At 42.0% G+C, this 25,848-nt stretch overlaps 1 protein-coding gene and 1 pseudogene across 1 annotated transcript in view; one reads left to right on the top strand and one right to left on the bottom strand.

Annotated features, from left to right (window-relative positions):
* The window catches only part of LOC114631608 (thioredoxin domain-containing protein 8-like), a 24,820-nt gene extending 6,428 nt beyond the window's left edge, over positions 1-18,392 (top strand). The window contains exons 3-6 of the mRNA XM_028779993.1: positions 2,122-2,181; positions 2,694-2,759; positions 16,905-16,973; positions 18,330-18,392. Of these exons, the coding sequence (XP_028635826.1) occupies positions 2,122-2,181; positions 2,694-2,759; positions 16,905-16,973; positions 18,330-18,392 (258 nt within the window). The remainder of the gene's footprint in view (positions 1-2,121; positions 2,182-2,693; positions 2,760-16,904; positions 16,974-18,329) is intronic.
* On the bottom strand, positions 8,367-8,958 carry LOC114631607 (annotated as a pseudogene).
* Positions 18,393-25,848: the final 7,456 nt, after the last annotated feature.

Genomic DNA, 25,848 nt, shown 5'->3' with positions numbered 1-25,848 from the left:
AATGGGGTAAGAGGATATTTGAAATGTAAATAAAATATCCAAGAAAAAAAGGAAAAAAAAGAAGGAAGATTTTTTTTCTTCTTTAGTCACTGTATCCTCCAGTAGAGAGCAAATCAGAAACATAAATTCAACAAGAATTTTAACACCACAAATTAAATGCTTATTAAGTCACTGGAAGGCAGGGTGAGAAGGCTCTAGATGGGACCACACTCTGTGGCACAGGCTATATAAGTAGCACAGGCTATATAACCCAGTTGGGCCTCAGGTTTATGATTCTCCTCCCTCAGCCTCCCAAGTACTGGTATTAGAGTCATGCCACCATACCCAGCTCAGAATCATTTTATTAATCTGAAAAACATTACCAAACCCCAAAGGTCTTTGTGTTTATTATACAATAATTTTCTCCCATTTCACCATCTCAAAGGACTACTGTAAAAGTGTCTTTTATTCTCCTGAAGTACTTGTCTCGGAGGTTTAGTGCCTTCATCTGCCACCCTAGGCCTAGTCCTGGAAACGTCTAACCTCTGTGTAATGTTTTCTAGGCCTAGAATGTTTTCAGTCTCTGAGACTTACACGGCTGAATAAGCTCACCCCTTTCTAGTTCTTTCTGAGTTTAGCTGTTCTGCCTTGAAACTCTCCATGATGACTAATTCAGTCTGGTTTCTCTCTTCTGGCCTCTCCTGAATTGCTCCTCTTGGCCTCAGATTAACTCTATCAATCTGTTCTGACCTTCTGGCTTCTTAGTCTCTGGCTTGTTCTATTTTTAACCAGTCTCTGTAAAACTCTCTTAGTAAAACTGTTTCTTTCCTACTCTGCAGTGCTCTCTCTTAAGTAGCTTCCCTTTCCTCTCGTCTATCAAGAGTTGGGCATATCCTATTCTGTCAAATCTTTCTCTGATTCATCACTTTGTGCCACTCAACTAGACACCACCTTGAAACACAACTGCTTCCTTCTAAACAATAACTTTACCTTTATTGTTTGGGATTAAATGTGTGTACCAAGGGCTGAGCCACACCACAACTAGAAACAGCCTTTTTCAGCAAATAACACTGTCTCAAGCTTCACAGTATGGTCAAATACCATGCAACAGACCAGAGAAGAAAGAACCTCTACAGAAGTCACAGTCCACACACAGAATTACAGAGGGGATTGCCAACAGTGTGCTTCTCACCCAAGCACTCTCATGCCTTGAATCTTCCTGCTTCTCCTTCCCCGGGGACAGCTCTTTCTGATATTGACTGTACTTGGCCAAGCTTTAGACACCTTGTTCATCAACTTCCAGGAGTACTCTCATTTGACCAAGGTGACTAGAGATGCTTGTGGTGTGATTTTTAAACAAATCAAGATATTATAAAGTGCCCACAAATTTGAACATAAATCTGCACCAACATAAGTTATTATTGTCCTTTACCTGTACCCCCTGAGCCAAGACTTAACTGTCAAAGACATTTCCAGAACAAAATAGAAACAGAAGACAGCCTCGTCTTCTACCACCTTTCATTCCTGTACAGTTTCCCATTGGCTAGCTGAAGTCAGATGACGAGGGAGTCTGGAAAATCTAGCTTCAATATATGATAGATTATAGAGGGTGTGGGTAGGTGGATGGGAGAGAACCAGGCTGATAGTCATCAGAGAACCCTTCTACTGACATCATATTCCCAAACCCTGTCAAAAACGAGGAGGTAAAAAGTACCAAGCACATATCTGGTTCAGAGAATCGCATCTTTTTCTGGGACTCCACAGCATGGTTTATAATACTGATGTAAGCTCACTCCCATCACCCCAGATAAATTCTGAAAACCATTATAGGTAATCCCTTGACACCGTCAGGAACATCCTGTTTTGTCTCTCCACCCACCCCAGACAGGGCAGGGTAGGTCTGGCCCCCACTGCACACAACCCAATTGCTCTGCTTTCTGTCCTTGAATCTTGAAACACACATCCTCACTTTTGTTCTTAGACCCTGCAGTGGATCCTTGCTTGAGGGGTTCCATGTTCTAGGCTGTAATGAACCCTCAGAATGATGCTTTAACAACCAAGTCACACATTTCTTCTTTTACAGAATGACACTTTATGGTGCAAAGGTTAATGTTTATATTGTTCTATTCTTTTGTCTTGAAGGCAATGTCTTTAGAATACCAAAACGTCATGTTTGCTCAAGTGGATGTGGATTCATCTAAGGTAAAACTCCTAAGTTCTCTGTGTGGACCATCAAACCCCAAACACATCACTGCAGAGCTCTGTGAATATGATGACATCACCCGGCTTTAAAAAACAAGTGGAATTCCATATCTTTGTTTTCATGATAAATGTAGCAAACTGTTTTTCGAATCTTTCTTTAAATATTAGCAACGCTATAGTATCCCCTCCTGCTGTAGCAGACGTCACTAGTCAGTCCAATAGTCTTACATCCATGCAGACATTGCAATGAAGCCATGGTGAAAACTAGTTTTAGGTTTTGTCAAGTTATTAATCACTTCCTAAAACCTAGCTCAATGATTACAGACATTTTGACACTTTGGTATCCCGTGTTTGTTTTGTTTTGTCTTTGAAGGTATGTTAGGGAAATTCGGTGAAGTATCAGGTGCCCCTAGGCTTTGAGACACAGCTTTTAAGAAGTCACCAAGTAGCACTCTTGGTTCAGAGGAAAGTCGTCAAAACTCTGACTTCACACCACTTCTTTTCTTTCCCAGGAATTGACTGAATATTATCAAATCAAAGCAGTACCCACATTCCAGATGTTCAAGTACACCCAAAAGGTATGTTTCCATGGAAACCATCAAGGGGGCTAAAATAAAAACCTATCCAAGGGCACACACACACAGACGTGTGTGTGTGTGTGTGTGTGTGTGTGTGTGTGTGTGTATATATATATATATATATATATATATATATATATATATATATATAATTTTTAGTTTTAAACAAGACTTATTTTAAATCTCCCCCCTTCTGAGGCATCCAAATCATAAAAATTCCACTATTGCCTCTACTCTGGGGGCAGAGCCTGTCATAAAGGGCATGACAGAATCTCACATACAAGGATATGTTCATTAACAGGATGTGGGGGGAAAGTCACCAAAAATTATACAAAGCAATACAGTCTCATAACATTGTGCACAGCCTGGATTCAATTCCCATGGTCCAAACACTGGTTCTACGGGAACCTCAGTGGCTTGCTTTGTCTCTGTAGATCTTTGTTTCCCTATGTGTAAGATAGAAACTATTATAAATTTTTCCTCACAGGATCGTTATGAATATTAAATATGTCATTGTGACTAAAGTATGAGATCCATCCTGGCATTCATGGTTTAATATGTTTTACTAGCTGTTCTTTTGAAGATACCAATGGGAAAAAATGGCTAAAATACTCAGCACATGATGAAGCTAGTATTTTCAGAATGACTGGGGGCATCGACAGTTATTCACATGTGCTTCATGAAATAGCATTTTGCAACAAAGTTAGGAGGCACAAAATATGCACCAAAATCCCATCTCTGGGAACATATGTGGTAGAAACACTTCAAGGAAAAAACAGTATCTGGATATATAATAATTATAACATTATTTCTAACATTGACCATAGAGGCAATTTTGATGCCTTTTCAGAAAAATGTCTCAATGCATTATGTGTTGCCTATTCTATCGAATAGAGTACAGCTAAAATACTATGAACCATACTTAAAAGTTTAAAAATCATGCTTAGGTTTTATAAAGATCATGTCAAACTGGAAGAAATGAAGGCATCTACTTGACCTACCAGCCGTAGAGTTTAATTTTTGTTTCTATCTGTTGGTAGGTATTTGCTGTAATATAATTTGTGCAATAAATGTAAGATATCTTTTTAGTCACTACCTATTCCTTCCCATGGCTTTTAGTTGAAGACGAAACTATTTAACTTGTGTCTCCTCAACTTGCCCCACCTACATGTGTAAATATCTGTCTATGTCATCTTTGCTACCATCTCAAAGAAAAGAACATGGTCTTACAAAACCAGTCCCATCCATACACCTTGACTATATACACCGCCTCCATTAGACACCTTCCTTCCTCAGGCTCGGTGGGTCCCGCCCAGCATCCATGCTCCACTGTCTATCGGGAGCCCTATTTTTATCTTTAGTCTCTGGGTTTTAACCAAGCGACTCTGCCACTCTCAGATATGGACCTTTCAGTTTAATCAAGCCTATCAACCCAGAACCAATGCCAAAATTTGGTTTAAGGACCCAAGTCAAAGTATTTTCTCTTCATGCTGTTAGTTCTAAACTTAAGAAATACAAGACAGCGTCTACTATTGTAGTTTATCACCACATGGAACCTGAAAATGAAACCACCATGCAGATGAAAGCAGAATCCCACCAAGAATGCTAGTGTCTTTAAACTCTGAGTTTCTGGAGATGTAGGTTCAGAGAACTCACTGCTCCTGCACAGGATGTGGATTTAGTTCTCAGTACACATGATGGTTTATACACATGTGCAACTCCAGTTCTAGGGAGTCTAATACCCTCTTCTGGCCTTCCTGGACACTAAGCATGCACATGGCACACACACATGTATTCATGCAAACACTCATGGACATACTAAATAAATATATAAACTCTGAATGTATCCACTGCTTAAGCCTCAGTGATTCCCATAGAGCCTTCATTGTAATAAAATAGAGGTGTTTTTGTACTAACTTCAACCCCCCCCAAAAAAAAACCCTAAAATTTGAGACAAAGCAAGAGAAAGGGACTCTATAATTCCCTTCTAGAATAGGCCTCCAGTGACCTGAAGACCTCCTACTAGACCACACCACCTAATGGCTTCACCATCTCCCAACAGTGACCTGGAGAACAAGAGTTGCCATATGCACTTCTAGTGGACACGAGACATGTAAGGAAATCACTAAAAGACTCAGATTTAAATTGGCTGATAGGTAACTATCAGAAAATAAAATTAACTGAAATTATATTACCAGTAGCTACTGTAGCTCCCTAACTTCTAATTCCAGGGCCATGTGATAAGCCTGATTATAATATACATAGACCCATCCCAAGAAGTTTCCCTAAGAATTGATATTTTCATTGAATATTACTAGCATGGCATTCTGATTATGGAGTTTTAAAACTAAACAGTTGGGATGAAGAAATGACTCAGCTGTTAAGAGTTCAGTTCCTAGTACTCACGTTCTGTGGCTCACAACCACCTGAACCCCCATCTCCAAGGAATCCAATGATGCCTTCTGGCCTCTGAAGACATGAAAATACACACAGACAACAAAAAATAAAGTCTCTTTTGAAACCTAAACAATTTGAAATGATCTCTACCACAATGTGTGAATGCATCTATTTCTAATCTTTTAGTATACATAATCATATAAAAACAGTCAAGAATGGCAACAAAAACAAAATGAAAAAAAAATTTTCTGCGCCGAAGGCAAGAGCCAAGAAAAGGATGCAGAGACCCTAAAGTGAATAACACTCGAAATCTTTCACCTCTTTTGACTCAAATCTCAAAATGGGATCTGAGGAGATCTTTAGGGTTCTATGGGGTCCCACTTTTCCCTTTACATCTAGAGTTAAACCAGGACCCTTCTGAACTTTTCTCCCCCAGTTTCTGTCTCACAGTGGTCTGTAGAGTCACTGCAAAGGAGGGGGATGCCAGGCAAAAAAATGCATTCATTTAAATTTTTCTGTGAGGAGAATCAAGCAGGAAGGCTTTCATTGGCATCAACTGTCTTCTTGAGAGTAGAGAAAAATTAAATTCATGTCCTTAAAACCACATCCAGAATCTGGAACATGTAACTGGAAAATGACTTACTGAAGAAATTAAGTACCATTTATCCATTTTTTTTTTTAAAGTTAGAGTACAGTTTCTACGAAGGATTGTTTTGAGAAGTGTCTTTATGTTTCCAGTAAGAAAATAGCCACTGTGCACTGTGCCTTTTGAAGGTTCTTAGTATATTAAAAAAAAGTCATATAAACTACCTTAATACACAGATTTGCCTCCTTTAAGGACACAATGTGTGTCCTTGCATCAGATAGAAAGAGCTAGGAGTCTCCTTTTGTTCTATAGTTGCCAAAAATCTCAGACTTATTCTGCTGCTCAAATTCTGTGAACCCTGCCTTACCACTGTGTCTCCAACATTTCCGAATAGACATACATGCATACATACATACATACATACATACATACACTCATATATGCAGATGATAGATACAAAGGGACCCCACGCCTCTAAGATTGAACAATGGCTCCATTATACTAATAATTTGAGTCTAATGGTAAGCAGATGTCTACAGAGTATAGGAAAGGAGACAAAACAAAGAATTAGCAAGTCTAGGCCAACTGCTTGTCTGAGCCAACTAGCAAAAGTTAATTGCAGTTTCCATCTCTTGCCTTAGAATGGTTTCCCAAAGCACTAAGTAGGCCCACTAGTAAGAACAATGGGAAATAGGCATGTATATGCTAATAAACAAATCTTTCATGCATGATTAATTCATAACAGAAGAAACCATTTGCTGGACTCTCACATTAAGTATGAGGAAGCTTTTGCCCAGATGTCTGCAAACTCTAGGGCTCCTGTTGACATCATGGAAGTCATTTCCAATAAGCACCGGCCATAAAATAAATCAGATATAGAGACAAAAAAGCATCCTATTCATTTGCTAGAAAGAGGACAGGACTGGAACAGGGTTTACTTACAGTGGCCAGGAAGAGATGAAGATGCCCAATGCTTCAAAGGGAGCAAGATAAGGAAGGGCATGTGTCTGAAGAATCCTTCCCAAATACTTGTGTTCAAAAACAAGTAATGTTTGGCCTTCTCTTCAGACAGTACCAGCAACAGTCTCACTGTCCAGGAATTAGGCGACTGTTGTTTGATCCTTAGTATTACTGAGAGATTAGGAATGTAATAAGCCATCCTAAGGTTCAATTTTATTGTTATTTTATATGCTTTAGCGTTTTCCCTGCTTGTATGCCTGCATAAGGGTGTTGGGTCCCTTGGAACTGGAGTTACAGACGGTTGTGAGCTTCCACGTGAGTGCTGGGAATTGAACCTAGGTCTTCTGGGAATTGATCCTGGGTCTTCTGGAAGAGCAGCCAATGCTCTTACCTGCTGAACCATCTCTCCAGCACCCTCATTTTCCTTCTTTGTGAGATGAACACTACCACACTTGTCTTTGAAATTTTGTCTTGAAAGTTTTTAATAAATGTGCAGAAAATGCACTGGACTTGATGCATACCTTGTAATATAATTATTATAGTTGACTTGAAGGTTATGGGTTACTGCTGAGATATTTAACAATATATCTGTGACTTTCTCCCTACAACATTATAAATAAATAGAATTTTAAAAATAAAGTATATGAGAGGCCATTTAAACTCTTGGAATATCTATAACTTCTGCTTACACTAAGTTACCATCACTTGCTTACAAGTGATTCCATCCTGCTACCGACAGCCGCAGACAAAGAGGAGTTCTGACTAGTGGGGCTGAAAGTCTCATATGGTCTTTAGGTTCTTTAGTTGTTGGTCAGCCCCAAGCGTGGCCAATACTCTTTTCAGAGAATTGTAGAGTCTAAAAACTAAGCTAGATGGAAGGAAAGTTAGAGAGACTCAGCTTTCAGGTCTGTTAAGCAATTCCTAGTACCACTGCTAAGGATACTACAGTTGTCTTAGCAACTGAGAGGCTGCTACGTTTCTCTTCTCCAAATCAAGGATTAGGCAGATACAAATCACCCTCTGGTGTTGCAAACCACGCTTTTATTTAATGTTCAACATTTTGATCATTGAGGAGTTTACACTGAATTTTTTTTGTTTTTACTTTTTTTAAAGACTCATTTATTTACGTATTTTGTGCATATTGGGTACTTTGTCTGCTTCTACATCTGCACTGCAGAAGAGGGCATCAAACAGTTGTGAGCTGCCGTGTGAGTGTTGGGAATTGAACTTAGGGCCTTCAGAAGAGTAGTGAGTGCCCTTAACCACTGAGCCATTTTCCCAGCCCTTGTATTGATTTTGAATAGTTAGTTTTCATTTACAGTGAATTCATAAATGCCGTTTATCTTGATTACTGAGGGTTTCCTACCCATTAAATTTTTTACACAGCCCTGTTCACCTCCTCTGAATTTTCAATTGTTGGGCTACAGCAGTGTTTCATTTGGTGATTTATGAGAAACAAGAAGCCTCAGGAACAAGTTGTACTCAGAGTTAAGATTTACTGCATCAAAGAATATAGAATAAAAGCAACTGGGAAACAAAATACCCATTAGTGTACTTCAAAAAGACCTTTTGCTGGCCTCTCTTGTTAGAGGACACAGATGTGTGTACTTTGTTTCCAACAAAGATCTTCACATATGTGCGAAGGATGCTGTTTAGTGATACTCTTTTTTTTTTTTTACTTTTATCTGCATTTATTTTATCCTGAATTTATTCCCGTGCCATGAGCTTCTGTTTCTTCAGTTTCTTCTGGGATATCTTTTTCTTCTGTGCAACCTGCTCTTCTGGCTTTGGAACAATCTGTTCCTTCTCAGTGAGGATCATCTCAATGTGGCAGGGGGAGCTCATGTATGAGTTAATCCGGCCATGAGCTCTGTAAGTTCGTCAGCGCATCTTAGGTGCCTTGTTCACCTGGATGTGTTCAATGACTAGAGAATCTACGTCTAAACCCTTAAGTTCAGCATTACTCTCTGCGTTTTTAAGCATGTGCAACAAAACTTCTTCTTTGGCCACTGTCCCTGTGTCCAGCCCCATTGTTTGGCCTGGGCGCACCTACCAACTCCATCATTATACCGACGGAAAGGCACACATTGTTTTTTTAAAGTGACATCCTTCAGGTACTTGGTAGCTTTGCAGATGTGCATGCCCTTGATGGTCTGGGCAGTTTCCCGGGTGTTCTTAAAGTGAACACGAAGGTTTGAACCTCGTGATTTACAAGATTTTTGTGGGATTTTCTGGGTCAAGAGAGTAGCGAACCATCTTGAAGAGTCACCTTTCGCCACTTACAGGAAGAGCTAGTGATATCCTTTTAAGCTCATGGACTCAGTAGTGTGTGAGAATGCCTATCACACATACACATCTTGCTACACAGCCATTGCTATGTAAACCTAGACGCAAACTCCCTATTTGGGTGTTTAGACAAAGCAACTTAATGTGGCCACATCCATTCCCCAGTCCAAAGCAATCAATCACCGACATCATACTTGGAGTTCAACAGTCCTGGGAATTGATGAAGCAATTAAAGGGGTTGTTGATTTGTGAGAAATGAGAAGACCCAGGAACAAGCTGTACTCAGAGTCAAGATTTATTGCATCAAAGAATATGAAATAAAAGCAACCAGGAAACAAAATACTCATTAGCGGACTCTGGAAAGATCTGTTGATGGTCTCTCTTGTTAGGGAACACAGATTGCCCAGAGCCATGCAAGGCTCAGGCAACAAGATGTTCACTCTTTTCTCACAAGGAGTCAACCAAAATAGGACCCTTATCATGAGTACTTGTGGTGCTAAGTGGCACTCATAAAAGTTTATGTCTGGGACCCCTGGGGACAATGAGTCTTGAAGTCTACCCATTGAAATTGCCCACCTGAGAAAGGATCTGGGCAGGTGAAGTGAACCTGCCCAGATGAGGACAGACTGGTGGTGACTATTCACCTGTCTGAGGAAGGAAAGTAGGCTCACTTTCCCGGGATGTCTACAAGGACTGAGGGGAAAGTATGACTGTGCCTTTGATCAGAGCACCCCAAAAAATGAGAGGATAGACAGAAGCTTACTCTTTCATCTAGGCTTAAGAGACACTCGCTATGCACTTAGGTATGTAAGAGTATGAATGGAGATAAGCCAAAGGTTGTAGAAAACCAACACTGGGCATCTGAAATGTGAGGATGGGAATGCCATTAAAGAGAATAACCCTGGAAGCTAAGTTTACCACAAAGACCTATCCCTCGTTTCCAGTGATGGGCAGAAGTCCATCTCTGGTAGCCATGGCCCACTTCCTACTCTCACTGTGGCTTGAGATGAATTCTGACATCACACCACATCCCCTTCAGTGGTAAGCCACAACGTATTGAGGACCTGATCCTGCAGCAGCTTCATGTGTCTGCTAAACAGAATCAGCTGATGGCATAGAATAAGAATTCATATACTCCAGCTAAAGGTGACCTTCCACCAGTTCATAAATAAACTCACACCAGAGCAGAGCCACGCCCACTTATTTACAGAACTCAGCGTCTGCTTTCGCATTTCCACAACAAATTTGACTATTCCACCACGCCCCAAGTAAGTACTATCTGAAGAACAGTTGGTTACGACCACAGAAAATTACTTTTGTTGTCATTTGCATTGCTGATGCTCAAAAAGTAGGGCGTGGAAGCAGCTGTGGGAAAATAAAGGTAAATTAGTGCTTCATTGTCTCACAGTTAGAACAAGTTCAAAGATGGCATCCGGTAAAGATCAGTGGTGGAGGTGTGAGGCAGCCACAGCTCTTCACCCTGATCTTGAATTCGAGGGCATCTCTTCCAGGTGCCTTCTGGATAGATTAGCTCAAGTCCAAAGATTTTAACTGGACTACTTCCATTGCCAAGGTCTGCCCAGGGCACAGGAAAGCCAACAGAGTTCAGATCTGTACTCATGATGTGAGTGGTTCAGGAGAGATAAGTGGAGTGGGGTCAGAGGAAGGCATCAGATAGAATCAACAGCAATTACTGCTGTTCCCACCTCTCAGGTGAGGCAGCTTTTAGAACTTCTATCATTAAACTTACCTCTTCTACCCTATTTGTGCCATCTTTTTTTTTTAAACTTTCATCTTTTTTAAATTTTTTTTCTTTTATTGGATATTTTCTTTATTTACATTTCAAATGTTATCCTCTCTCCAGGTCTCCCCTCTGGAAACCCCCTCCCCCATGCCCCATACCCCTACCTCTATGAAGGTGCTCCCCCCACCCAACCACCCACTCCTACCTTCCCGCCCTGGCATTCCCCTACACTGGGGCATCGAACCCCCTACAGGACCAAGGGCCGCTCTTCCCACTGATATCCAACAAGGGTATCCACTGCCACACATGCGACTGGAGCCATGGGTCGTCCCTCCATGTGTACTTTTTGGTTGGTGGTGCAGTTCCCGCCCGGGAGCTGGCCGGTTGACACTATTGCTCCCTCCACAGGGCTGCAAACTCCCTCAACTTCTTCAGTCCCTTCTCCAACTCCATGGTCCGGAACCCCATGCTCAGTCCAATGGTTGGTTGAGAGCATCCGCCTCTGTGTTTGTCAGGCTCTAGCAGAGCCTCTCAGGAGACAGCTATATCAGGCTCCTGTCAGCAAGCACGTCCTGGCATCCACAATAGTGTCCGGGTTTAGTTGCACCATCTTTTATTTTTTAAAGATTTATTTAATGAGTGTTGCGTCTGCATATACATCTGCATGCCAGAAGAGAAGAGGGTATCAGAAGGTATAGATGGTTCGGAGCCACCATGTGGTTGCTGGGAATAGAACTCAGGACCTCTGAAAGAGCAATCAGTGTTCTTAGCTGCTGAGCCATCTCAACAGCCCCCTGTGCCATCTTTTAAAGTGAGGATGTATTCTTTTATTCATGCTGTTATAAATTAGGAAATCGTATGACAAGCATCTCTACAGTCATCCTCCAAGAAGGTCTTGTGTTGGTTGGTGGTTTGTGCTGTTTTGTTTAGGGTTGTACTGTTACTGGTACTTTGGGGGTAGCTATTGTTCTAAGTAAAATTGATGAACTCAGTCTGAATCGTGCATCTGGTCCAAACACAACTTTGGTGTTCGCTCAACCAAAACTCTGTTTCAACTGGCTGATGTTGGTTTATTATAATTATCCTATGCATATGTCATTAGTCTAATTTTGACTCTCAGGTGTATATTTGTCAGGAAAAGACCACTGTCTCCATGCACTTTGCATTTTCCTAGTAGCAGTGATACACTTCTCGTAAATGTCAGAATGTCTTCAACACAGAAGTGTAAATGCCAGAATGTCTTCAACACAGAAGAAATACTGCGTCTGGTTAGACTTGTATGATAGCTGAATCAGGAAAGAGTCACTTTATCATTCTATTTGTGCATGTTTCAAAATGTCCGTAGTGAAACTTTGGACATTTTAAATAATGTTGGGTTTGGGTAGTTCTTTAGTCCTGTGTAGCCTCCCTCTTCCCATTGGCTTCAAAAAAACAGAATCTTCTCTTTTTTGTTGCAATTACTTCAAGTGTGCAGCAGAAATGCATGAAGAATGATCTAGCTAGGTGAGGTGGCATACCTGTAATTCTATCACTTGGTTGACAGAGAAAGGAGAATTGCAAGTTCAAGGCTAGCTTGGGATGCATAGTTAGAGCCTATCTCAAAGCGGGGGTGGGGGGTATGCAGAAAGCTTTAAAATAAAGGCAGCATTAAGAGACCTGTAAACTCATTCCTGATGCTTCTGATGGAAGCCTTTGAGACACAACACGGCACCACAGCACCACAGCACCACGGCACCATAGAACCATGGCACCACGGCACCACGGCACCACAGCACCATGGCACCACAGCACCAGATTAAAAAGGAGGAAACAGTTTGGTCAAAATTCACAAGCCATTAATAGCTGAATTGACATATACATGGATTTCAAATTCTTGCATGTAACCAACAACAGATCAAAAATATCTGGGAAAAAATCTATATTGAAAATGTACCAACTTCCATTTCTTATTATTATTCCTAAACAATACAGGGTAACAGCTCTTTATACAGCATTTATATTGAACTAGTTGTTATAAAGACTCTGGAGATGATTAAAGGTTTATGAGACAACAGGCCTGGGTTCTAGGCAAGCACTGTGGCTCATTACTTTGTTGGTCCCCTAATCCCCAGTAATATCCCAGGACAATTGCACAGCTCTCATTAGCAAAACCACTTGTGGCATAAGCTCTGATCAGTGGCCTTCCCCCATTTGTTTAGTCTGCTTACTAAGTTCCCAGATGCAAAGCACACTACACAGGGATACACAAATGCAATGTTTGTCTTTGGTCGGCTAGACAAAGAAAGACAATGGTGGAGATGCAGCTTGATGGTAGGGCTCCTGCCTCCCATATGTGAAGGTCCTGGGTTCAGTTCTCCACCATAACAAAGAAAAGTGGAAGGAATGGAGGGAGGGAGGTGCCGACGGAGGGAGGGAGGGAGGGAGGGAGGGAGGGGGAGAGGGGGAGAGGGGGAGAGGGGGGAAGGAAGAAAGAAAGAAAAGGCTGGCAAGCAAGCAGGAAGGAGGATGTCTAGTTTCTTCCATGATTCTGTGATAAATGACCCTGACAAAATCAACTTAGGAGAGAAACAATTTGTTTCTGCTTACAACTCAAAGTATAGTCCATCATGGCAGGGAGATCAAAGCTGCAACAGCAGCTGCCACACTCTTCCGCACCAGAACGAGAGAAGAGTGGGCAAGTCCATGCTGCTCATGTCTCTTTCTTTACTTATACAGTCCAGGAGCCCAGCAAATGGTGCCATCTCCAGTGAATGGGTCTTCCTACCTCAACTGATGGAATCAAGACAATCCTCACAGGCATACTCACAAGCCCATCTCCAAGTGATTCGAAATTCTGTCAAGTTGACAGTTACCACTAATCATCAGAGAGAGGGAGAGAGAGAGAGAGAGAGAGAGAGAGAGAGAGAGAGAAAGAGAGAACTTAATTCCTGAAATTTAATACTACCTAGAATCTTGAATTATTATTTCAATGACCAAAAATGACCTCTAATAAAAGCTAGTTTATGTGAGAGTGCCAAACTGGTCACTAACTAAATATATGATGAAAAATATAGTCTCTGTCCTTGAGCTAATGGACAGACTGATGACAAAATCAATTACATTGTAGTGGCAAGTTCAGAACATTATAGTTCAGTGAAGAAAATGTCTCAGAAGGCTTCATGAAATGGACATCATCAGAGGGATGGGACTAGATGGAGAGAAGCAGACTTATAGCATAGCATGGGTGAGTATCTGGAATCATGTCCGTGCTCATACAACAATAGCATGAAATTATTATTAGCACATGAGTTCCTAAGGGATTTTTGTCTGTTTTGTTCACAGTGGTCTAGTTCACTGTAGATACTCATTAAGTGCAGGTGTTAAAAGAAAACCATGTGAATATCCTTAACCCAAACATCCAAAGTCAGAAAGGTTCCAAAATGTGATACTTTGTACCAGCATGATGCTGTAAGACTGATGTTTCAGCATACATAGACTTACTTTTATGAAAAAAGTTAGAAAGCATTGTACAAAAATCCTACCTTGGTTACCCTTAATTGTCAACTTGACACCTCTTTGACTCAATTGAGTCAAATTGAGGAAGTATCTAAATCAGGTTGGCCTGTGTGGGCATGCCTGTGAGGGACTGTTGGAATTATTAATTGATGTGGGAGTAAGCAGCCCACCATTGGTGGCACCATTCCCCAGACAGTGGTCCTCGGCTGTTTAAAGCTAGCTAAGCATAAACCAGGGAGTGATCCAGAAGCAACATTCCTCCATGGTTCCTGATTCTAGGTTCTTGCCTTGAATTTCTGCTTGACTCCTCAATGACATGTTGTGACCTGGAAGTAGTGAGGTGAAATGAACCCTAACCTCCTCTAAGTTGCCTTTGGTAAGAGTGTTTTAATCATAGCACCATAAAGGAAACTAGAGCAGACGTCAGACTACGTATAGATGATACCTGTGAAACATAAGCAAATTCCAAGCTAGATTTGAGTCTCATTCCCAAGATATCTCCTTATTTATTTTCAAGTATTTCAGACCTGAAATGCTTGTAACCAAGTGCTTCAGATGAGAGGTCCTCAATCTGTGTGTCTTAAGTAAGCGAGTGAATTTGTTCTGAGTCCCTAGAGTTCAGAGTTCATCTGAGGAACGGTGGTGAGGTGGAGGAGACAAAACTGAGACATGATTAGAAGACTGGATTCCATGGTGAGGAATAAAACACTGAGGAAGCTTGGAAAGGATCTCATAGCTACTTCTGTGGCTTTGGGATTCATGGAAGCAGCGGGGCATAAAAGGCACAAAACCGAATACAGAGAAAGTTATGTGATTATTGCTATAGTCCACATTAAAGGTGACCAATTAGGGAGCAATGGTAATGTCACTTAAAGCCATCAGAATGGCTGAGATGCAAAGACTGATGATACCAAGTGTTGTCAGGATGTGGAGCAACTAGAATGTCCATCCCTTGTAGGGATGGTTAGTTTCTGGGGTTGCGGATGTAGCTCAGTTGGTAGAAAGCTTGCCTAGCTAGCTTTGCGTTAGTCCATGGCATGTCACAGACTTGAGTGTGATTGTGCATAGAGCAATTCAGTCATCCTGGGTATAATGTATGATGAAGACCAGCCTGGGTTATATGAGATCCTTTCTGGGGCAGGGGCGAAGTGGGGGAGACAGAGACAGAAAGACAAAGGACTTCTACTAAAGTCTAATCACATAATGCCATTCTTTAGATATGCAACAAGAATGAATTTCTGTTGCCCCCCACAAATACATAGACAAGAATGTTACCAGCAGCATTATTCCCCATAGTCCAAGTGGATAAATTATGTTATATTCATCCAAAGGAATATTGGAACACTCATAGACTGCTGTTCAACCTATCATGATCATGATATTGAGTGAAGGAAGTCAGGCATAAAATAAAGTCAGTAGAATTCTATTTGTAAAGTTCAAAACTATGCAAAAACAATTTGTTGTGAAGAATTCAGAATTGAAGTTGCTTTTGAGCATAGATAGGGTAACAGTGTGAAAGGGTGGGTGTGGTTATACAGTATGATTCCCTCACAATAATTCTCTAAGCTTTTTACTCAGAAGTTATTTTTTAAATTCTATCTTTAGTGATACAATGGATGACAGTCCTCTGTGGTAGATTCAATGAATCTCTAGAAAGATGTCAGACTCCATAGTAATCATGATTCTTACTGTTCCTGCCTATTCTTGGTAGCTGTAGAGTAGGAATCTCATAACCCATAATCATGCAAATCACCTCTCTCGAGAGCTGTGCCCCATTTTTGCACCCCATGACTTGTACCATCCCACTATGTGACACAGCTTTTCCCAATAAGAGAATTCTCTCTAGAGGGGCCCCCCAACCTCTCTTTTTGAGTTCTCCCTGTCCTTTGAAGTAGGGAGTGGGTTGACATAAGCAGACACAATATGACCTACTGAGGATATCTCCAAAGAAATAAGAAATATCTTCTAATGGAGCCCTGGGAATCCAGAGGATCATCTAAAATTACACGTTGGTGGTCATGAGAGCAGACACCGTCTCTTGTCTGTGAATACTTTTTCCGTCAGATGGTCTCATTCTTACCTCTAATTGTATAGGGCTCCCATGTAGCAAAAGAAAAGGTCAAGACTTAGGAGGATCTTAGACATAAAGTCCAAAATAAGGTTAAGTGGGAGCCACTGTTCTTGTATAGTAATGCTCGCCCTTCTAGCTCCTATAGGAAAAACAGAGACAAAAGTGGAATCCAAAACCTCCCACACCCCTGCAAACTTTTGCAAAACTCCTGCATTCCTGATTGTGAAACTCCCTTCATGCCCCAGAGCCACCCTGCAGGCCATTAGGAAGCACAAGGTCTAGTGTAGCCTAGGCTGACCTCGCACTCTCTGTGAAGGTCATGATGAGCTTGAACTTCTGATCCTCCCACCTTCTTTACCTCCTGAATGTTTGGATTACAGGTGCACACCTCCACAGTTGGTTTATGAGGTGCTGGGGATCAAACCTAGAACTTTGTGTATGCTAGGCAAGCCTTTTGCAAACTCAGATGCTTCCAGCCCTGAAAAGGGGACCCATTGGCAGATTCCTTCTGCCACCTTCCTCCCCTGGCTTCTAATTATTTATAGGGAGATGGATAATACATGCCTGCAACTCAGATCAATCATGAAATTCTGCACCCGCACATAGGTCACTCCATTCTCAAGACTCAAAAGAACACTGTGGTGCTGTTTCAGACGTGGAGTGAAAAGCAAGAAGGTGAGTGAAATGAGACCAAGATGGGAGTGATCCACACCCGGGGTTTACATTCAAGGAGTTAACAAAATGGCGGACACAGAGGGGATGCTGCGGAGTAGGAGAGCAGAAACGCAAGGTGTGGGCACAGTTACTTCTCCGCAGCACACTGAGCACAGAGCTTTGTTCTGGAATTCCCCAGCCCCTATTTCAAAGTCCTAAAACATCCCTGGCTTCAAAACCTGCTTCCCAGAAGCTCATGTATGTCTGATCCCGGTCTCAGTTTACTTACATACTTCCCTTGATCCAAACAATAATACACTTAGGATTGGCACGACAGTGGTTCAAAAAGGTAGGTTGACATCCTTGTTTTATTAAGTGTAATGCTTTTACTTGTGTGTGTCCGTGTGAGTGTATATGAGTACCCTTGGAAGTCAGAGAACAACCTCAGCATGGTCCCTCAAGAACCATCCATCTCAGTGGTTTGGGGTCTCTCATTGGCTTGGAGATCACACAGTAATCTAGACTGGGTGTCCATCAAGACCCAGGGATCCACCCATCTCTACCTCCCAGCTCAAAGACTGCCATCACACAAAGTCCACCACGTCTCGCTTTTTTAGTTGGGCTCTAGGGAATCAAATGTGATAATTCGTGCTTGTGTACCAAGCACTTCAGCTGAGCTCTCTCCAAACCAAATGTAAGAGAACTATTTAAAAGGCATACCAACGGGGTACGTTTGCCATATGCCTGTAATCCTAGCACTTCATGGATGGAGGCAGGAAAATCAGGACTTCACAGTCAGACTTGACTACCTAAAACCTGTCTCAAAAAGAAAGAGAGTCCATTGCCTTATATATTACAAAAAAAAAAAAAAAAACCCGCAATTAAAATATACCCTCCACTATTAAAGTGTACCCTGAGTTGGGGTTGTAAAAAATCTACAACACATACACTTGTTAGAATCTGGGCCGAAGTCACAAAAAGATTTTATTTTGGAAAATTGTATTTATAATTGAACTAGCCCTTGATGCATACATAATAAGCTCTAATGTCAAGGACTGGGCTTCTTCCTCTCCAGCACTGTTGTATGTTTTTGATCATACATTAAATAGAATTATAAAGACCTGGAGAAATATTCATACCACCCATTTGAAAGAGTAGCACATTATCTATGGCCATACCACCTGAGTGCACCTGACAAATAATATCTCATGACAAATAGTAAAGGTCATGAATTTACTTTGTTTAATGTATATTGATACTTGAAGTGTCTTAAAAATTATGGAAATGGGAAACAATTTTAGAATCAAACACAAAACTCCTTGACACTTTGATGTTTGAATCAATAAATATTTTTGTGTTTTTGTATATTTGAAACAGATTTTTGAATTTCAAGGAGCTGATGTTGAAACACTGGAGGAGAAGATTCAAGAGCTAATGTAAACTGCCACCCAAATATACCTGCAACATTTTCTAAAGCAGCAGCAGATGCTTTGTGTCTTACTCTTCAGCATGCCCAGTGGGCTGTTTTCTAGCTCTCTCTCCTGACGTTCTGTAGGAAGAATGTAGCCTTACAATCCTCCCAAGACCTTGCTTAACTTGCGGTAGCAGAATTGTGTTGCTTCCATTCTTTTCAGTCAGCCTTGCTCTGGGCATGTTCCTTTCATGATTTTTTGTGACCTTCACAAGAGCCCATTTGAAGCTAAGTAACAGCAGGTCACTAAGATTTTCCAGAGGTAGGCAAAGACACAGTTGTCCACAAGATCAAAGAACTTGGCTATCCTTAGGTATGCCATTGTTAGGGAGGGAGTTGTCCTGTTTTGTTTTGTTTTGTTTTGTTTTGTTTTGTTTTGTTTTGTTTTGAGTACACCATCACCAAGGCAACTCTTAAAAGGACAACATTTAACTGGAGCTGGCTTCAGAGGGTCAGTCCATTATCTTTATAGCTGGAAGCATGGTGGTGTGCAGACATGCATGGTGCTGGAGAAGGAACTGGGAGTTCTAAGCTTCATCCAAAGACAGCAGAAGGAGACTGTCTCACTGGCACCTAGGAAGACTGTCTCAAAGCCACCCCCAACAGTAACACACTTCCTCCAATAAGGCCACACCTACTCCAACAAGGCCACACCTTCTAATAGTGCCAACTCCCCAGGCCAAGCATATTCAAACCACCACAGGTTCTAAGAATCAAGGCCAAGGCCTCTTGCCATTGAACTGTACCCACAGCCTGGGAGGTACTATTTGACCCAGTTTGCTTTCTACTGTGTGATAAAACACCAAGACAACTTTGGAGCACACAGTCCTAAACAGGATGTCTTCATCAAACCCTTCCCCAGGGATCTATGTGGAAGATGGACGGCTTCAAGGAAACAGACCAGACACAGTAGGACTGACTGGTACACCTATAAACCTACAGACCCTGTAGTAGCACACATAAGACCTGCACATGTTTAAGCCAGATGAGGTCCCAGCACTAAGAATGGGAAGTGGACACAGGCTCTGACCCCTGAGAAGCTATCTGTAATTTATACCCACTGGCAAGAGAAAAATCAGTTTTCATTAATGGGCCTTTTAACCACACTTCAAGGCAGGCTCCATGCTCAGGAGTAGTTAGCCCAATGGTATTTGTGTAGACTTTTTTTGTATCATTTTGCTTGGTTTTGACTTTGCTTTTGTTGTTGTTTTGTTTCATTTTGTTTTGTCTTATTGGTCTTTTGATTGCTATTTTGATTTCCACTCTTTGTGTTTTGTGTGTGTGTGTGGGGGGGTGTTATGTGTGTTTCTTGTTGAGTTTTGGGGGGATTTTTTTGTTTGTGTATTTGTTTGTTTTAAAGAGATAAAGAAAGAGGGCTGGAGAGATGGCTCAGTGGTTAAGAGCACCGACTGCTCTTCCAGAGGTCCTGAGTTCAATTCCCAGCAACCACATGGTGACTCACAACCATCTGTAATGGAGTCTGATGCCCTCTTCTGGTGTGTCTGAAGAAAACAATGATGGTGTATTCATATGCATAAAAATAAATAAATAAATCTAAAAAAAAAAAAAAAGCCAGGCAGTGGTGGTGCACGCCTTTAATCCCAGCACTTGGGAGGCAGGCGGATTTCTGAGTTTGAGGCCAGCCTGGTCTACAGAGTGAGTTCCAGGATAGCCAGGGCTACACAGAGAGACACCCTGTCTCAAAAAAAAACAAAAAAGAAAAAGAAGAAAGAAAGAGAGAGAGAGAGAGAGAGAGAGAAAGAAAGAAAGAAAGAAAGAAAGAAAGAAAGAAAGAAAGAAAGAAAGAGAAAGAAAGAAAGAAAATGTAGAGAACAAAAAGGGAATTGGGAGGACCTGGGAGGAATGGGGAGGGGAAGAGGGAGGAACAGGGAGAGGGAAAAAATAAATACCAAAACCAAATGCAACTTGAGAAAGAAAGGGTTTATTTGGCTTAACAAAACTCAGTCCACTATTGAGGAAAGGCAGGATCTCAAGGTCAAGCAGGAACGGGAAGGCAGGAACTAAAGCAGAGACCATGGAGTGCTGCTTACTGGCTTGCTCCCGAGAGTCTCCTCAGTTTCCTTATTCCTACAACCCAGAAGTATCTTTCCCAGGGGAGCATCGCAGAGCCTTCCAACATCAATCATTAATCAAAAAAGCTCCAAAGACTTGCCTATAGGCCAATCTGATAAAGGTAATCTCTACTTGATGAATTATTCCCCCTTCCAAGTTGATTCTAGCTTGTGTCAAGTTGACAACGTAACCCAACCCACACATTACTCTCATCCTCATTTCCTTACTCAAGAGAAAGAGGACAGGAAGTAATTCAATGACTTTTCCCAGGAGACTCTGGGTTAGGTCCCTAGCTGTGGGATGCCTAAGTTAAAACTAAGGGTTGGAGTGATGCAAAATAGTTGAGCTTTTGCAATAGAGTCATACTGTTTGTAACTATACCAGCCACACTCCCTGCTTAATAAAAATAAGGATCAAAAATGTTCAGATCTTATCTGCTGTGTTCATTTTAGTGAGCCAGTCACTTATAGAGCTTCAGGTGTGGTTCAGGGGTAGGACACTTGCTTAGAATGCTGAAGGCCTTGGGTTCAGTCCCTAGCTCTTCACTAAAACTGAGAAGGGAGAAGGAAGAAGAACTGGGGAGGAGAGGTGAAAGGAGGATTGAAGGATATACAAAATTGCAGCTGTCAAATCAGACAGAGAACGTGCTTTTTGCCTCTTTTCGCTTTTAAATACAAATCATATTTTTCATGATGTTTGCACTTTATAAGTGCATGTCCCACTTCTAGGGGTGCAGACAGCAACCTTTGTAGGGTAAAGAGACTGAACGTGGCTTCTGAGGACTCCAAGTACTTATCTCAAGCCTGGCACTCCCTTCCCACAGTCTAGCCTTACATAGGACAGCCAGGCTACATAGTGAGACCCTGCCTCCAATAATAACATCAACCCACTAATCGTCTCTTAAACATCCTGCGTCTAATACTGGTTCTCGGGTTGGGAGTGAGGTATACTTTTCCAACACATTTACATTCATGGAACACAAACTATTAGCGAGCATTGTTTGCAAGGCAGGCAGACCTAAGTCAAGAACTGGTGTTTCAAAGCCAAATCTCAAAAGCCACTGGTCCTATGAAAAGAGCAGCCTTGGAAATGTCTTTGAATAGGCAGAGCAAGGTGGGAAGTGAACCGCGTCTGGATATGATACACGACACATGAACGTCCCTGGTCACTTCGGCACCTCACATTCTCCACATGCATAGAGGAGCAGGCAAGGGCCTAGTTTTCTGCCTTGCTTTTCCAGCCTGGCCTTTAGCAGTAGAACAGAACACATTTCAGAACCCAAAAGTTATTATTACTGCAGACAAAAGGCTGTCCCATCTCACCCTCAGCAGCTAAGGTCTTAGTGTGACTTTTCTTGCTTAAAAGCAGGAGATAGTGTGCCTTTCTACTGCAAACGAGAAAGAGAAAAAAAAATGCAACTTGGTTATTGCCTTATTATCCATTGCCAAGCTGTGAGTTTACTCTTTTTAGATTAAGTTTTTACTTACCAACACTATCATCTTCCAAAAATACAATTCAATCTGTAGGCCAGCATTTTCTCACAAAGGAAAGGATCAAGGCCTGTCTACTGTCATGCTGTGAACATTTCAGGAAGCTTGCTTAGTCATTTATAAGCAATATCATCAAATCTATTTCTTATTGTGAAGTCAAGCCTGATGGGCTGAGTCAAGAAGGCAATGGAAGAGAGCCTCTTCTGGTAATTCCTGATGGCCAGGCAGCGGCGATCTCAAGGTGAGTATCTGGAACTGGAAGCCTCAGCATGGCCTGTGAACTTGTTAGAAAGGCACACTCAGCCCTATCCAGGTGCCCCCAATTCAGAATCTGTGGGTACAAGAAGAGGACCTATGGGATGTCAAGGTGGTTCAGAAGTAAATATCATTCTCTTGAACATGGGGCAGAGAGGAGCTGGAAATGGTTCAGCTGTTAAGAGTACTTAGTGTTCTTGAGGAGACCTGGGTTTCAATCCCAGAACACACATCAGTTAGCTTATAACTGCCTGTAACTCCAGTTCCTGGGAGTCTGATTCCCTCTGGCCTCCTCCTCAAGCAGCTGTATGCACATGGCACACATAAACACACACACATACACACACAGGCAGAGAGAGAGAGAGAGAGAGAGAGAGAGAGAGAGAGAGAGAGAGAGAGAGAGAGTGACAACATGGAAAGAAGTGACAGACAGGAACCAAAACTGAAGCCGAGCCTTTCCATCTGTGTATGCCCAGTACCCAATACATTATCATGTACTTAGTAGAGCCCTGCAAATGTTGGTCATGTGACTATACACATGATTTCCCATAGGATGTCATGGGTGATCAGGAATCCATTTCTACTTCTTAGTGGGGCATCCAGGACTGGAGAGTGGAAAGGTAACGTGCTCAGATGGAATATATTCCACGTTCTATACCTGGCCCTGTAGGAAGGTTCAGTATTGTTTGCACTATTCTCTAGCTCAGTGCCTCTCAACCTTCCTAACGCTGTGACCCTTTAATTCAGTTCCTCATGTTGTGCTGATCCCCGACTATAAAATTATTTTTGTTGCTACTGTAATTTTGCTACAGTTATGAATCATAATGTAAATATCTGATATGAAAGGTCATTCAACCCCCAAAGGGGTCATGACCCATCAGTGGAGAACAGCTGCTCTAGTTCATCAGTAATGATGGAGTAACAACGCACACAGTGCACAGTTTCTTGACAGACACTTTACATGCTGGCAAACTGCTCCTACACAGACCACATTATTAGCGTGGGAATCATACCCAGCACGAAGTCAGACAAAATAAACGGCAGCAGCAATCCTGATGGAATCTGCTCCATGCTGTGACTGATTCCGTCTCTATTCATTAAGCTAACAACTAGTCACTGTTTGGCTTGAAGCCTTTGCCATGGAGGCCATGCACAACCATGGAATAACCGAATGCTCTAAAAACTGGACAGACCTCAGTATACAGCAATGACTCCACCACTGCCAAGCCAGGGGCCTCCATGGAGATCGGTGGTCTCATCTGTAAGCCAAGCTCCTATGGATACCTCCAAAAAGTATTAAACTGAAGTGTTTAGGGTGGTGCTTGCCCAAAACAAGGTTCATGAGCTATGGTGAGAGGATGGTGAAGACTGTCATTCCTTCATCTCTGTCTGTCTAGCCGTATGATAACTTTCTTTCATACTCACTTTCTTCTTTTTCTGGTAGTCTTTCTTCCTCTCTCCCTCCCCTTTTCTCTCCAAGCACTCTTTTGTATTCTTCAACAGCCTCCACTACAAAGTATGATAAAGACCAGTCATTTTATAGACACCCAGGGAAGCTGAAGTTTGAAAAGATTTTCAGTAGTGCGGTGCTTTTTATCAAGTTGACAATGTTTAACTACGGAATGGTAAGGTATGAGGAAGATAATTAACGTGTATAAATGACAGAATACTGTCTCTTATGAGTCATTAACAGATTGAGTTTAGGCAGATAAGAGATTCTAGAGAAATGACACAGTTCTAACACTCCTGGGTAAACATCTGAAGGACTCCTAGTCAGGACACCACAGAGACATCCCTAGTTGTGTGCTTGTAACACTCTTCACAGCAGTAAAGCAATGCAATCAGCCTAGATGGTACAGCTTTGAATGAGAATGGCCTCCGTAGGTTCATGTGTTTGAACAGTTCCAGGTACTGGAACTGTTTGGGAAAGGTTAGGAGATGTGGCATTGTTGGAGGAAGTGTAGACTCATTGTAGGAGGTATGTCCCTCCCTCCCTCCCTCCCTCCCTCCCTCCCTCCCTCCTTCCTTTCCTCCCTCCTTCCTTCCTTCCCTCCTTTCTTCCCTCCCTCCCTGACTCTCCCTCTGCCTAGTTGTTGTGTCAATGAGTAAGCTCTCAGCTACTGTTCTAGCATCATGTCTGCATGGCTGTTGTCAGGTTCCCTGCCACTACAGACTCTAACCATCTGAAATGGTAAGCTCCAAATAAATTCTTTCCTCTATAAGTTGCCTTGGTCAGAGTGGTAGAAAAATAACTAAGATATCTATCAACAAATGAATAAAGAGAATATTGGTATGTGTCCACAATAGAGTTTTATTCAGCCATAAAAAAAAAATGATGTCATTTGCAGGAAAATGGATGCAACTGGAGATTATCCTGTTAAATGAAGTGAGTCAGACTCAGAATGACAAACAGCACGTTTTCCCTCATTTGTGGATCCTGAATTTTATGGAGATACGTGATCCATAAATGGGTGGGTATGGAACAAGAAGATGGGAGAAGGCTTTACGAGGGAATGGATTAGAGCTTCAGGGGAGCAGGAACAGGAAGGCGGGTCCTGGATGCAAAGCACATGACCTAGATGCAGGCCATCACTGTGTACCGTGAGTACACGCCAATACAAACTGTATATTTCGAGAGAAATGCCAGAGAAATGAAATAGTCACTCAGATCGTACAAAATAGTTCAGTGTAAAAACAGCTCTTCACACATTTCTCAGGAAATACTCTGTGGAGTGTGAGCCCTCATCACGGGCACTGACCTGAGCAGCCCCGCAGAGCTGCCCTGGAGAAGAGCTCCATGTGCCTGCCCACTAACCTACTACCAGCTGATGCGCAGTCAGCATGTCAAAGGTCTCACTTGTTCCTAGTCTAACTCAGCAGCAACTGTCATTCAACTTTTCATAGTAAATTACCATAACTCAAAACTATCCAAGTCCTCACTGGTGCTTGCTTTTCCAATCACGTTGCCCCTGCTCCAAAGCCTTTCTCCTTGTGTACTCTGTAGCTCTGGACAATTACCTGTGACAGACTCACACTGGGGAAAGAGCTCCTTAACACCCACTATGACTCTAGGAAGGTGTGCTTGGTCAACTTGTCTCTTTAACCACTTTAGCATTTATTCTAGGTCAGCACAAATGTGGAGGCAAACTCATCTGGGTAAGAAGAATACAAAGACTGAGATGTATTTTATTAACCAGCAAGGCCCTTCCATTTCCCTTTACAAGGCTTAGCAACTGAAAGGGTCCAGACAGGCTCTGGTGATTGTTGGTCATATTCATTATTATTAGTTCAACAGGGGAAATACATATACTATAACTACCACATCCTGGTCTAGACCATTGGCAGGGTCTGAGAAGGTCATCCACCTAGGTCTTGTCTTTTTGGCAAAAAGTTCCCAAATAGGGCCGGTGAGATGGCTCAGCAGGTAAAGGCACTCACCACCAAGCCTGACCACCTGAGTTCAACTCAAACTCAACCAGTAGGAGAGAACTGACTCTCACAAGTTGTCCTCTGATACACACACACCACCACCACCAGTGAATAAAAGTGAAAAAGAAGGAGGAGAAGGAGAAAGAGAAGGAGGAAGAGAAGGAGAAGGAGGAGGGGG

Source organism: Grammomys surdaster, unplaced genomic scaffold (genome assembly GCF_004785775.1).
Source record: "Grammomys surdaster isolate TR1022 unplaced genomic scaffold, NIH_TR_1.0 363, whole genome shotgun sequence".
Lineage (NCBI taxonomy): Eukaryota > Metazoa > Chordata > Mammalia > Rodentia > Muridae > Grammomys > Grammomys surdaster.
Note: the sequence above shows the minus strand (reverse complement) of the source record. Positions and strands in the feature narration are given on the sequence as shown.